The sequence below is a fragment of the Engraulis encrasicolus genome, chromosome 20, assembly GCF_034702125.1.
Source record: "Engraulis encrasicolus isolate BLACKSEA-1 chromosome 20, IST_EnEncr_1.0, whole genome shotgun sequence".
NCBI classification, from domain to species: domain Eukaryota; kingdom Metazoa; phylum Chordata; class Actinopteri; order Clupeiformes; family Engraulidae; genus Engraulis; species Engraulis encrasicolus.
Window position 1 is genome coordinate 12797831 of NC_085876.1, and position 12654 is coordinate 12810484.

The following is a 12654-nucleotide window of genomic DNA, read 5'->3' on the forward strand; positions in this document are numbered from 1 at the left end:
CTTCTATCCTCCGACACAATAATTCAGACTGGTCTGAACTGTATAGGATTTTACAATATACATTTTATTTATAACTTCATCAAACCATTCACCATTCAGTTAACAGGAACAACAGGTCCTAATACATGTTTTAAACAGGAAGGTGAGGGTTGCCATCTACAGTTTGTTACCAATCCCACACTGGTAAATAAAGTGTAATTACATCTTGCTCAGGGCCAGCTGTATGGTTTAAAATACATCCTATACCGTCTCAGGACGTGCTGTGACAACGCATCTGGCCGGTGGTGACAGTCACTCTTACATGGGACGCTGCCTGGGGCGGGTGACATACTGCCACCACAGAGGGGGGAGGTCTCCCTCCTTCCTGGCAGGAGGAAGGTCCTCGGTCAGGGGGCCTCCAGCTGGGGTCTCCTCTGCAAGCTGCTGGACCTGAGGGGGAAAAACACACAAGAACCAACAGGTTTACAGTGCTTCCTGCAGAATTTTCATTATTCAAGGACTCGTAGGGGGCTAACTGGTATCAGAGACACAAAATTATGAACATTGGAAAGGCTATTCTGTGCATTTTCACAAGATATGAAAACCCTAAAAGTATACAGGTTGGTGAGTACACTTATGTTCACCAACTTCTTTACATACAAATTACATCCACAACATAACATCTTTGATCTTTTCAGGGTACCTACTAGTCAAAGTGGTAGGTGTTTGTTGTCAAAGTGGGTGGCTTAGCAATAAAGTGCTGGGGGAAACCTTGGTTTACAATACAACGCAATACTAACGGCTGTGGCTCACAAACCACATGGCACAATAACGAAGGGTGGTAGCTCACGGACCTTTAACCTGGTGTTGCAGACGTGTTTTGTTTCACAGGTTTTACCATAATCTCTCCACCAGGATTTCTTTTGCTCTCAGTATTTTATTTTTTTTCGTGATGTAAAACCCGAAACGTCACGAAAAAAATAAAATATTGGGAGCAAAAGAAATCCTGGTCGTGCAGCGGACTTTTTCTCAGAATCTTCACTTGTGGTCCTGCTCCCAGGTCAGACGTTCCTGTGGATGTGCGAGCTTTCCACCATTACCCCAAGTTTGGTTGTCAAAACATCTGTAAAAACGGTAGGGGTGGGTGATATGACTATATTAAATCATGAATCGTTATATCGATACAAGATCGTCTCGAATCTGCCGAAGTGGAGAAATCGTATAGATTGTCTTGCAGTAAGGATGTCAGTATCAGAATCAGAGTGATGTTTACATATTACTGTTGTTGTTTTCACTTTATCACTTCACATTATTGTATTCCAATTGTGCACTTTATGAGAGTGTCATCAGTGTGTTAACATTTTACTAACTGCAAAAGTACAATTCATTCTTTATTTGTGACAGACACAATGGTCCATACCATACATATACAAATTACGAAAGGTTAAATAAGAGACAGACAAGGATAAAATTAATGAAAAACACAAGATAGGCCTACAGAAATCAAACATAAAGACACTGTCGCCTGAGCTCAGAAGAGAACCTTACAGAACTCTTGGCCGGGTTTACCAGAGATTCAACTATGCTATTTTGGGAGCAATCCAGTCGTCTCATGAATTTCAACATTAAATTTCTCAGGACTGCATCACACCCAGGGATATTGGAGTGGACAAACATACAGCTGGCACTGGACCATCTGGTATATGACAGTTGTTTTTTGTTGTTGTTGTTTTTTTTCCGATGGAAGATAAGATTTTTTTTGATGGATCAAAATCGAGATTTTATGTAAACAAATCGTGATATGACATTTTTGCCATATCGCCCACCCCTATCTCCAGGCCTTTTTTGAGCATTTTTGGGGTGGAAATCATCAGCCTCATCTGGCAACTCTGCTTATGGTTCACAAATATTTGGATAAGAGCAGAAAAGGCCAAACTCTCTTGCTTATTCTCTTTACTAAAGCTTTTAATGCACCAGTCCAGGTTACACAGGCGCATTTCAGTCTGAAGCTGTTCTCAGTGTGTTGTCTTTTCTTTTTTTTCTCCAGAATTGTATTTTATTTTTTAATTAGTAACATGCCTACTACAACGGTTACACCATACACAAGTAGGTCAACGATGGCCCCAATAAACCCCAATCAAATAAATAACAGTGTGTGGTCTCCTCTACACTCGCCTCCAAAAGAGTTGTCGCCTATCCATCTGTTTGGAATAACAGCTAATAACCTGACTTTCAATTAATCACTTGACTTCAGAAGTCACTCATATGAAAGCTACAACCCTCCTGAATGAAAATGTATGTACAAAAATAAATTTCATGCACCAAAGACAGATTGACCCTTTATTGAACACAGACAGGGCAGATTTTCACAAGACAAAAGTTTTGTCGCCTATGGAACATAATGTGAAAATGAGCAGATAAGTCACTTCAAAACACTTCAAATACGCAGATTGGGTGTCATACTTAATCACTGAATCAATCTCACCTCTCCAGAAAATCGACTTTGGCCTTAGGTGTATGTTTAGGGTCATTGTAATCATGGAAAGGAACACAATGCAAATCAATGGAGTTCAATGAGAGATGGTGACATATTCGCTATTCGTAGAGCAATACATGTTTAACTTCATGATTTAATCAATGACAAAAGCCCTCAAACACCTGCGGCATGCATGCAGCTCCTCATAAGAGCTGTATCTGTACCATGTTTCACTTTATGCACCATTTCTCTTTTTTCATATTCTTCATCTCCAACACCATATAGTTCTGATGCTATCAGTTCTGAAACGGTTGATCTTGGGATCTTGATTTCAGAGTATGAGTCCCATTAGCCTTCATTTTTGTCAGAATTAGGCCTGACATACTCTTGGCTGGCTTTTTTGAGACAGGACAGTGGGAGAGACTTCTTTGGTGTAAAAGGTGAAGAATTTGGAAAAAAATACATGGTGCCTAAAGTCAAACATGGGAGGGATACAGCTCTTATGTGGAGCTGCATGCATGCTGCTGGTGTGTGAGGGCTTTTATCATTGATTACATCATGAATTTAAAAATGTATTGCTCTACGAATAGCAAATATGTCACCATCTCTCATTGAACTCCATTGATTTTTCATTGTGTTGCTTTCCATGATTACAATGACCCTAAACATACACCTAAGGCCAAAGTTGATTTTCTGGAGAGGTGTGAGTGAACCAGTGATTAAGTATGACACCCGATCTGCGTATTTGAAGTGTTTTGAAGTGACTTATCTGCTCATTTTCACATTATGTTCGATAGGCGACAAAACTTTTGTCTTGTCAAAATCTGCCCTGTCTGTGTTCAATAAAGGGTCAATCTGTCTTTGGTGCATGAAATTTATTTTTGTACATACATTTTCATTCGAGAGGGTTGTAGCTTTCATATGAGTGACTTCTGAAGCCAAGTGATTAATTGAAAGTCAGGTTATTAGCTGTTATTCCAAACAGATGGATAGGCGACAACTCTTTTGGAGGCGAGTGTACTGTATCTGGTGACTTTTATTGTACTCAAAGGCACCAACAACTATCCCAACAACTGAAATTCAAAAACCTTTAACCAAATAGCACAAAACACTAGGGCTGTGGCTCACAGACCTCTAACTTGGTGTCACAGACCTTTAACCACAATCTCTCTTCTTCTTGTTGTTGTGCAGTGGTGTACCAACCTTTAACCACATTGCACTGTAAAGCAGGGCAGTAGCAGACCTTAAATGTTATGAACACAGACTTTGTTTCAAAAACCAACCCAGAAGCATTCGCATCGCAGAGAAAGGCCATCTAACATATTGCCTACAAAACCAGAAGACAGTCATTGTATATTTTGTCAAAATTAGGTCATATTGTAAGTTGATATTGGGCATTGGCTGCATGTTGGATTGGGAAGTATGCCCACTTCCATAAGTTTATTCATCATCAATGTTTCAGTAGTTACTACTAGGGATGCAGGATATATCGGCCAGATGTATCGGCCGATATTTGACATTTCTCAACACATCGGACATCGGTCTGATGGGTAAAACTGGGCCGATGTTAACGCCGATGTTTTTTTTTCACATGTTACGGTTCTAAAAGATTGGACTTGACGGTGACTTTCATTGTTTGTCTTCAAGTTTGTCTCTATTTTTTATCTAATTTTATCACAGGGAGTTAAAAAGTGTTTTTGGAAATAAAAGGACATTTAAAAATTGTTTTGATTGCATCATTGTCAGTCTGTATTAAATGTTATCTCTAAAAAAAAAAAAAAAAAAAAAAAAAAAAAACATCATTATCGCATAATATCGGTTATCGGCCAAAATCGCATTATCAATATTGGATATTGGTATCGGCCAAAATGTTTCACATCGTGCATCCCTAGTTACTACACTTTGCATTTGCAGGGTAGCATCCAGCCCTAAAATATTGTACATCTCTAATTTAATTCTGCACCATGAGAACGTCTTGCAACAACAATGACTAAAGTTGCATGACCACCAATGCATACAAGTGACCAAAGGAGTAGAACTCATTTCCTTATGTTAAAACTAAACAGCTGCAGCAATGTGCACGTTTTCCATTACAGACGTGTTTGTCTTGCGAATCTCCCAGGTGGCATGCTCTTGAGCAGTGGTTCTTAACCAGGGGTGCGGGCACCCCCTGGGGGTGCGCCAGAGATTTCTGGGGGTGCACGGAATTTTTTTTGTGTTGAGGTTGTGACCAAAATTCTGATTCTAAACCTCATAATTAGGCAAAATCAAAAACAAATTAAAACATGTTTTGGACCTAATGTAAAGTCATTAAAGAAGTGATTAATGTCTAAAGCAAGAATCATTGTAATTATTTACTTAAGTAATTTTTTTGGTGCGTATACACGTATAGACGTTTGGTTTGGGGGTGCACAGCTTGTCTTGGGCACAGGTTAGGGGGTGCTTCAAGAAAAGAGGTTAAGAACCACTGCTCTTGAGAACTCTGTATCCTTATTTCATGAAACAAAACCGGACATTATAGCTTCCAACCAGGCGTTATCAACACAGAAGGAATATGCAAAGGAGTCAATCTGATGTAGGGATTTTCAACTTTGTCTGCCACTGTATAACCACTGTAAAATAAAGTAACTTAACACAGATGTGCCTTACCTCTCTGTCCCATGACTGGGCCCTCAGCGCCTTCCACTGCTCTCTCTTGGAGAAGTAGTCAGGGTACATGGCTTTCTCAGAGGGATGCCAGTGATCCAAGACCCAGTTAGGAACCTAAAGTCACAACAAGGAGAGGGGATGCGAATCAAGTAATGAAATGCAAACTAAGTCCAAGCAAAGTAAGCAAGGCCACACATATATACACTGCAAATTGGCCGGGTCTTACCTTATAACACTCGTGTCTCTCGTAAGATGTACCTCCAGGAGATTCAGGGAAGATGTAAGGCTGGGGATGTTGGTTTGCCCAGAATTCCTCCTCACCAGCTTTGAGCATCATAGTGGCTTTGCCCATGTCCTTCTCATTTCGGTTCTCGTCAAACCTTGCCCTCAGCAGACATGCGTAAAAGCGATATTTGTCTCTGTAGCAAGGAGAAGATACAACGTGTTACTGCAAAACAGAACTTGACCAATCAGACTAGAGCATAAGAGTGGCTAGACGAGTTCTCAGCATTGACAGAGGCATAATTTACTACTTATCTTTGTGCCAATGACATGAAATGGCTTGAGATATCAGTTGTCCGACAACAAGTGAAGTCTCAAGCTAATGTTGTGACCGATTGGCCTCTCGACTACGACTAGCTCGTCTGAGCTGGCTACGTTAGCATGGCAAGTTAGCAACTGTCCCCAGTCCACTAGCAAGATTTAGATAAGCATTTCTTGCAGGAAATGGACGATGTCGTTACTTACCTAAATACACACCACGATTCGATGTGCCTCAGAGACTTCTTATAAAGTCGAAGGACCTTTTGATGATGGGTAAGATACCCAGCCATAGCTTGTGTCCTCTGTCACCTTCTCGACGACGAGAGAACTGAATTCTGGGATCATGGAGGGTGTTTGGGTTTCCCGTTTGTTGTGTCTAATAATTGCGCCCCTTAAATATATTTTTAACTACTGCATACTATTGGACTAAATTTGTGTAATATTTTTGATACTTTCTGTGTTTAAAAAATATTTTATTCACATAGTTCACTGTTGCTGGCACTTCGAGGAAAAATATCGTAATTATGTAGCTAGTTACCATCTATTACAATCTTTACGGTTCATGGAATTATGGGAGTTGCCAAACTTGCATGTGCATTTTTCTGTTCTTCCAGCCTGTCCAAAATTAATACCATCGCTATGGCACGTTTCAAATTCATTGGTATGTATGCATATATAACACCTGGAAATAAAGCAAAAGATGGTTTTCCAACGCACACTTACACTTTGTACAAATACAGTGCAGTCTTGGTCGTTTTAGCAACAGCTAATGATAGCCAGGTTCTTGACATGTCTGTATGGAAAGGATCTGTGACTACTCTTGAGAGCTGTACTCGTTGACTTGCAGTCCTGCAACTTTCTTACATGTATAATAGTGAAATATGTAACATTATGAAATATGTAGCCTATCAGAATTTTGCGATGTAATTGCCATTTTCGTTCAGGTTTCGTTATGCATCTAAATAGCCACACGTCTGATTGTTTTTCCCACAACTCTTCAACAGATATTGGAATAAATTTGACAGATCCCATGTTTCGAGGAATCTATCGGGGCAATCAGAAACATCAAGGTATACTGCTAGTATCTGCCTCAACAAGGACACGATAAACAAGACGTTATGCCTTTACGTCACTCTACCGAGTTGCCAGCTCTCAACTCTCAACTCTCTGCCCACTATCTCCCACTCTAACATTCAACAAAGAAATCTCACTCGAGATCAAACATTTCTGTTTTTCACTTATGTAATCATTTAAAAATACTGTTTTTTGACCACAACTGGAAATGGGTGATGCCAGTATGAAGCATCAGAAGTAATGTTTCTGTGACCCAATTCTGTACTTGTAAAGAGATGAAATAATCTGTCACATGAGAGTACATCAAAAGTCTTGACTTCTGTGTTTTGTGTACTTGTTTGCACCACTGAGAGATTACAACATATTGGCTACCATTATACCAAGCCATTATACCTCCCCCCCTAAATTATTCCTAGGTTATTATTAGTGTTGCACCGATACCATTTTTTGGCCCTGATACCGATACCCGATACCTGGCTGTGCAGTATCGGCCGATACCGATACCGATACCACCCTATTTGAAATGTATATATGAAGGGCTGCAGTGCATACTACTTGGATGTAAAATCATTGCATGGCTTTGTCAGGCTGCTGCCTAGTACCTTTGTGAAACAGGAAAAATACTATAAAGTGAATCCAGCAAAACGTTTTATACTTTTAACTTATAACTCATTTCAAGGCTGTTTAAGTGTCATACAAGCACCTGTAAATGGTATCGGTGCCCTATTTGTTGGTACTCGCTGATACCGATACCACCATTTTAGTGCCGATCCACCGATACTGGTATCGGTATCGGTGCAACACTAGTTTTTGGTAAAGTTGGCAAACCTCGACTAACCAGTCTCTGCACTATGTGTTTTCCAGATGACTTTGACCAAATCATTGACAGAGCAACCAGCGTTGGAGTAAGCAAGGTGATCTACATACTAAAACGTTATCACATCACATTTTGCACATGTGAAAATCAAGTCAAAATGTCCTTTAACAATATCATGTGTGCTTAGTTTATGATTACAGGAGGAAATCTTGAAGACAGCAAAGAGGCCCTCAAACTTGCAGAGACGAGAGGTGCAGTCTTTATACATACAGTATATATATTTTTTACTGGTTCTTTATACCATATTAATCCGGTTTGTTTCAGATAGTGTTATGGAAGTGTTCATTCATTCTCCACCTTTTGACCAGATGAATTTTACAGTACTGTGGGCTGCCATCCAACACGCTGCAGTGAGTTTGAGCAGACTGGTCCTGACCAGTACTTTGGAGCTCTGAAAGACCTGGCGGCATCGAGCAAGAGCAAAATTGTGGCTATTGGAGAATGTGGTCTTGGTGAGACACCAGCTTTTTTATTTTATGTTATTTTATGTTTTACCTTCGACATGTATCCTGTTTTTTCAATACAGGTTATAAGGGGTGAAGTGCATTTTTGAATATTTGAATCATACAGTATCAGTGGATTTTTATGGACACATCTCTCTGTTGTCCTTTTTACAGATTTTGATAGATTGGAATTTTGCCCAAAGGAAACTCAACTGAAGTGAGCTTTTTGTGTCACACACTATTACATTTACCTTTTCTATTCTCGGGTGTGGGTGGCATTGCAATGTTAATGCTTTTACATTTTCTTTTTTTCACAGATATTTTGAAAAGCAGTTTGATTTAGCTGAAGAGACTAAACTACCAATGTTTCTCCACTGTCGAAACTCACACACAGAATTTCTTGGTAAGTTGTTTTTGCAATACTACTCACTACGCCATTATCAATGGGTGCTGCACAGGAGAAAGTTGATTCCCTTCTCTCAATCTCAACCCACAGAAATCATGAAGCGAAACAGGGATAGGTGTGTTGGAGGCGTGGTGAGTGCAGTGTTTAAATACTTGTAGATGTTAAGTAGTTTGAGAAGTGTCAATGATGAACAACTGCTGTCAAAAGCTACAGTATGTGCAAACCCATTTAACAAATTTACTGATTGTAATTCACACATCACTTCTCTGACGTAGGAGTTAAATATTGAAATAGATTGAGTGCATGGATAGATCCAGTGGACTTTAATATGTGGGACCAGGGAGACTTGAGCTCCAGAATTGGGTCCCCATTACATTTTGTATTTAGTGGGGCCCCTTTTAGATTATTTTGTCCCGGGCTCCAGCCAAAGCTGTCAGCGGCCCTTGTATGGTGGAACTGCATTAGCGGTAACTCATCTCATCACTGAACTGTGGAGTGCTGTGAGACCTATGTTATTCTCAGCCCCTGTTTCTGTCACCACCAGGTGCATTCTTTTGATGGGACCAAGGAGGATGCAGCTGCCCTTATAGATCTGGATTTATACATCGGCATTAATGGCTGGTGAGGATACCTTCATATTTTAAATAGATCAGTAGTAAATCAGTTGTAATTCACAGTGACATGGTCTGAAATGATTCTGGGTCTTTTTTTCCAGTTCACTGAAAACGGAAGCGAATGTGGAAGCTATGAAGTCTATCCCCTCAGAGAAGCTGATGATTGAGACAGGTAACTACTTTTACCGTCTACCCAAAGATAACAATACATTTGTATTGTGTAAAACTTGGACTTTGGACATGTGCGAAAAGTCGCACCATATGTCCACCCACCATCCATTGTCATGGAATCTTTTGGAGTAGCAATAAGGTTATCACACAAAATAATCAGTATGATCCCCTTTCACAAATCCCTGCATTGATCAACAGTATTTAGCATGTGTTACTGTGTTGAGTTGCGTCTAATGGCTTTTGGATATGACTGATTCTTGAGAAAGTGGCTAAAACAGGTTGTAATCTCGAAAGAAAAAAACGAAGTGAATTACAAAATAATATGGTATATCCTCGTAGACAAAGGTCTTGGCTTTTCAGAAATGCACAAGGCCAATCTCCCCATTTTGAATTTTTTTCAGAAATCAGGTTTTTCTCCGATCATACCTTGTTTTTTTGTCAACACCGTCAGACACAATTAAAAGCAATAAAAAGTGTATTGATTTGGTTGCATATGTATCTGGAGTTATGTGTGTTTTTTGGTTCACACATACGCCTTTAAATGTTGAAAATTCACTTTCATTCTATTTTAATACGGCTTCATGTGTTCTAATTTTAAAATATGTGCTGTCAGACAATGCTTACTTAATGCCTAAATAGATCAAACATTTTTTTGTAATTTCACAAATATTCGTGTAGGCTTAAATTTGCAATTACTTTGATAATTCAACAACTCCAAAGGAAAATTTTGTAAGGACATTCATTTAAAATGTCCAAAACTCCTTCTTACGGTGGTGACTTAAAAACTGACGGTGGTGACAGTAATCTGAAGGTGGTGAAAGTGACCTAATTATTACCTACATTTAGCAAAATAAATAGCCCTCTCAAGTCAATGACATCTAGCATAAACACTTTATTTTTGTGTGTGCACAGTATGTTTGTGCATGTGTTTTTTTTCATTTGTTAGATACTCTAGGAAGTAGGCCTAGATTATTGAAAATGTGGCATAAACAGGTTTTAAGTTGTTCAAATCCAAAATATAGAGGTGCATTATCATAGATGAAGGTCTTGGCTGTGCAGTGAATGTATTGGCCAAGCTCCCCATGTTTTACATTTTTCATAAAATGGGCTCTTTCTTGGTTTTGTCACCAGCGTCAGACAGAATTAGAAGTAAAAAAAAGATGTTCACTGTATTTAAGTGAAATACTTTTACAATTCAACATAATTGTAGATACTTATTGGAAGCATATTCTTAAAACTTGTCAAAAACATGTAAAACACATGCTTTTTTGTGAACTACATCAGATGTCACCACCGTCAGGTTTTGTGACAAAAAACCCTCCAAATGCACCTCAGTGGAGGCTGGAGTACAAGTTTGGGTCACAATTATTACTAACATGTCTGGTAATGTTTCATTAACCAGCACAATTTAGTAAAATATGGAACAAGATGATGAGCGGAACAAAATCTGACGGTGGTGACATCTGACGGTGTGAGACAAAAAAAATGTTTGCTCACATTAGCCACTTCGTTTTCGCTCTGTTTCTTAGGGGCTTCATGCCGCTTCTGAAAAATTATATATAATTAACATTAATGTAACATAATACTATTAAAACCCCCGACGGTGTTGACAGTTTATGGTTGGGACAGTACCAGTGTCCAAACAAATTAACAAATTGAGGAGAAATTAGTAAACTTACAGGAGCTTCAGTGATGGTGAAGTATTCAGTAGAGCTAAAGGTTTGAAACGGGGTCCTAAGTAATGACAATGACCTTGTACATACCTGATTTTAAATCTGATGGTGGTGACTAATATCCGGGACACACTTTGAGCAATCAGAAAATAGTAGTAAATATTGCTTTACACGCACTATGTACATATCTGCAGAACCACTTCAATATGGACTTTCACATCATGGTGATATTATTCAATAATATCAGTGATTTTTACATTTTAAGTCAATTGAAATGATGATGTCTGTCCTTGGGACAGCTGTTTTTACAGGGTGTGGGCAGGTTTATAGCCATGAAAAGTAATAAAATTACACTTAAATATTTCAAACGACTGTACATTTGTGTAATAGACCCCTGGGTCTTTACCTGGATTCATTTTGTTCATGAAAATGTAGTTTATTTTCAACAGAATTGGCAGTTTATTGCTGAGACATGTTTTAGCCGCTTTCTCAAGAATCAGTGATATGACTCACATACTTGGACGCTCACATACTCTTTAAAGGGCCGAACACGCTCAGCTTGAAGCAGCTGAGAGTGATACATTTAGCTTAGGAATTTTTGAATTTGCAATGTAATGTTAAAAAAACTGTGTTGCCATTAGGCCCAACATACAAAGATATCTAAAATGTCCATCTCTGTCCTCTTACAATTTGTACCATCACTAATTGTCAGAAAACTACAGCAACCATGGATGTCTTGTGTATTGCAATGAAGTGTTTTCCCTTTTCTAGATGCGCCATGGTGTGGCGTTAAAAACACACATGCCGGTGCAAAGCTCATCAAGACAACATTTCCGACCAAGAAAAAGTGGGAAGCTGGTCATTGCCTGAAAGACCGCAACGAACCCTGTCATATAATGTAGGTCACATGACTTAACATAACACATTAACTTCCAAAACTTGGATGTAAATTGAAAAAAATATTTGTGAAGGTCCTCATCAGCCCAGATCATGTTGGGTAGCCATGGCTTAATGGTTAGAGCATATGCCTTTAGATCTGAGAATTGCAGGTTCAAACCCCAGCCTCACCAGCACCTTTACCCATGGCTGCAGTGCCCTTGAGCCAGGCATCTAACCCCACATTGCTTTGGAGTCACTTTGGATAAAATCATCAGCTAAGTGTAATGTACTGCTATCCAAAAAAGGTTTAGTTGTTTTGTAAGTAACTCCTCTGTAAGATGTTTCACTTCTCATTCCAAAACCAAGAGGAGTGAAGCGTTTTCAAGCTCAAAGAAGTCCAGTTGCCTACAGCTTAACTGTTTTGATACATTTTGAGCAATGGTAATATCTACACTAAATGTCATTGCCCCTGTTTTTCAGACAAGTCCTGGAGATCATGGCCGCTGCAAGAAAAGAGGACCCTTTGGAGCTGGCTAATACCGTTTACAACAACACAATGAAGGTTTTCTTTACCGGGAGCTAATGAACTCAGAGCTCAAGTAAAATACAGCTTCATGAAGATTAACTCATTAACTTTTTGAGTTGAGTTGGTCTTGGATTTTTTTTTCATTAAAAAAGTGCTTTTAAAGCAAAAAAGATGATGATGATGAATAAATATTGTACAATATGTTTTATATGAGAACCTGTCTCTCACTGTTATTAATGGAGCACTGTGAACAGCAGTTATGTGTGCATTATTAGTAGTTATTCAGGCCATTACTATTGGTGGTCAGTGTGTTGCCTTGGTAAACATATGACGGGGAAGAGTAG

At 39.1% G+C, this 12654-nt stretch overlaps 2 protein-coding genes across 2 annotated transcripts; one reads left to right on the forward strand and one right to left on the reverse strand.

Moving 5' to 3' along the window:
* Positions 1-34: 34 nt before the first annotated feature.
* On the reverse strand, positions 35-5996 carry ndufb9 (NADH:ubiquinone oxidoreductase subunit B9). Its single transcript, XM_063185450.1, has 4 exons — positions 5852-5996; positions 5331-5523; positions 5105-5218; positions 35-429 (listed from the first exon to the last, which is right to left on the reverse strand). Exons 1-4 carry the CDS (start codon positions 5935-5937, stop codon positions 298-300), a joined length of 525 nt encoding a protein of 174 aa, XP_063041520.1. The 5' UTR covers positions 5938-5996; the 3' UTR covers positions 35-297.
* A 201-nt stretch (positions 5997-6197) lies between these two features.
* On the forward strand, positions 6198-12488 carry tatdn1 (TatD DNase domain containing 1). Its single transcript, XM_063185443.1, has 12 exons — positions 6198-6308; positions 6652-6717; positions 7586-7635; positions 7726-7789; positions 7907-8050; positions 8216-8258; positions 8359-8444; positions 8538-8578; positions 8992-9068; positions 9163-9233; positions 11677-11803; positions 12265-12488. The coding sequence occupies exons 1-12, from the start codon at positions 6218-6220 to the stop codon at positions 12365-12367; spliced, it is 963 nt and encodes a 320-aa protein (XP_063041513.1). The 5' UTR covers positions 6198-6217; the 3' UTR covers positions 12368-12488.
* The last annotated feature ends 166 nt before the right edge of the window (positions 12489-12654 follow it).

Excerpts from the sequence above, each read along its gene's own strand:
- tatdn1 (XM_063185443.1), top strand. The coding sequence starts at position 6,218 with ATGGGAGTTGCCAAACTTGCATGTGCATTTTTCTGTTCTTCCAGCCTG. Across the intron at positions 8,051-8,215 it reads TATTGGAGAATGTGGTCTTG|ATTTTGATAGATTGGAATTT; the intron begins GTGAGACACCAG and ends TCCTTTTTACAG. Across the intron at positions 9,234-11,676 it reads GAAGCTGATGATTGAGACAG|ATGCGCCATGGTGTGGCGTT; the intron begins GTAACTACTTTT and ends TCCCTTTTCTAG.
- ndufb9 (XM_063185450.1), bottom strand. The coding sequence starts at position 5,937 with ATGGCTGGGTATCTTACCCATCATCAAAAGGTCCTTCGACTTTATAAG. Across the intron at positions 5,524-5,851 it reads GAATCGTGGTGTGTATTTAG|AGACAAATATCGCTTTTACG; the intron begins GTAAGTAACGAC and ends TCCTTGCTACAG. Across the intron at positions 5,219-5,330 it reads AGAGACACGAGTGTTATAAG|GTTCCTAACTGGGTCTTGGA; the intron begins GTAAGACCCGGC and ends TTGTGACTTTAG.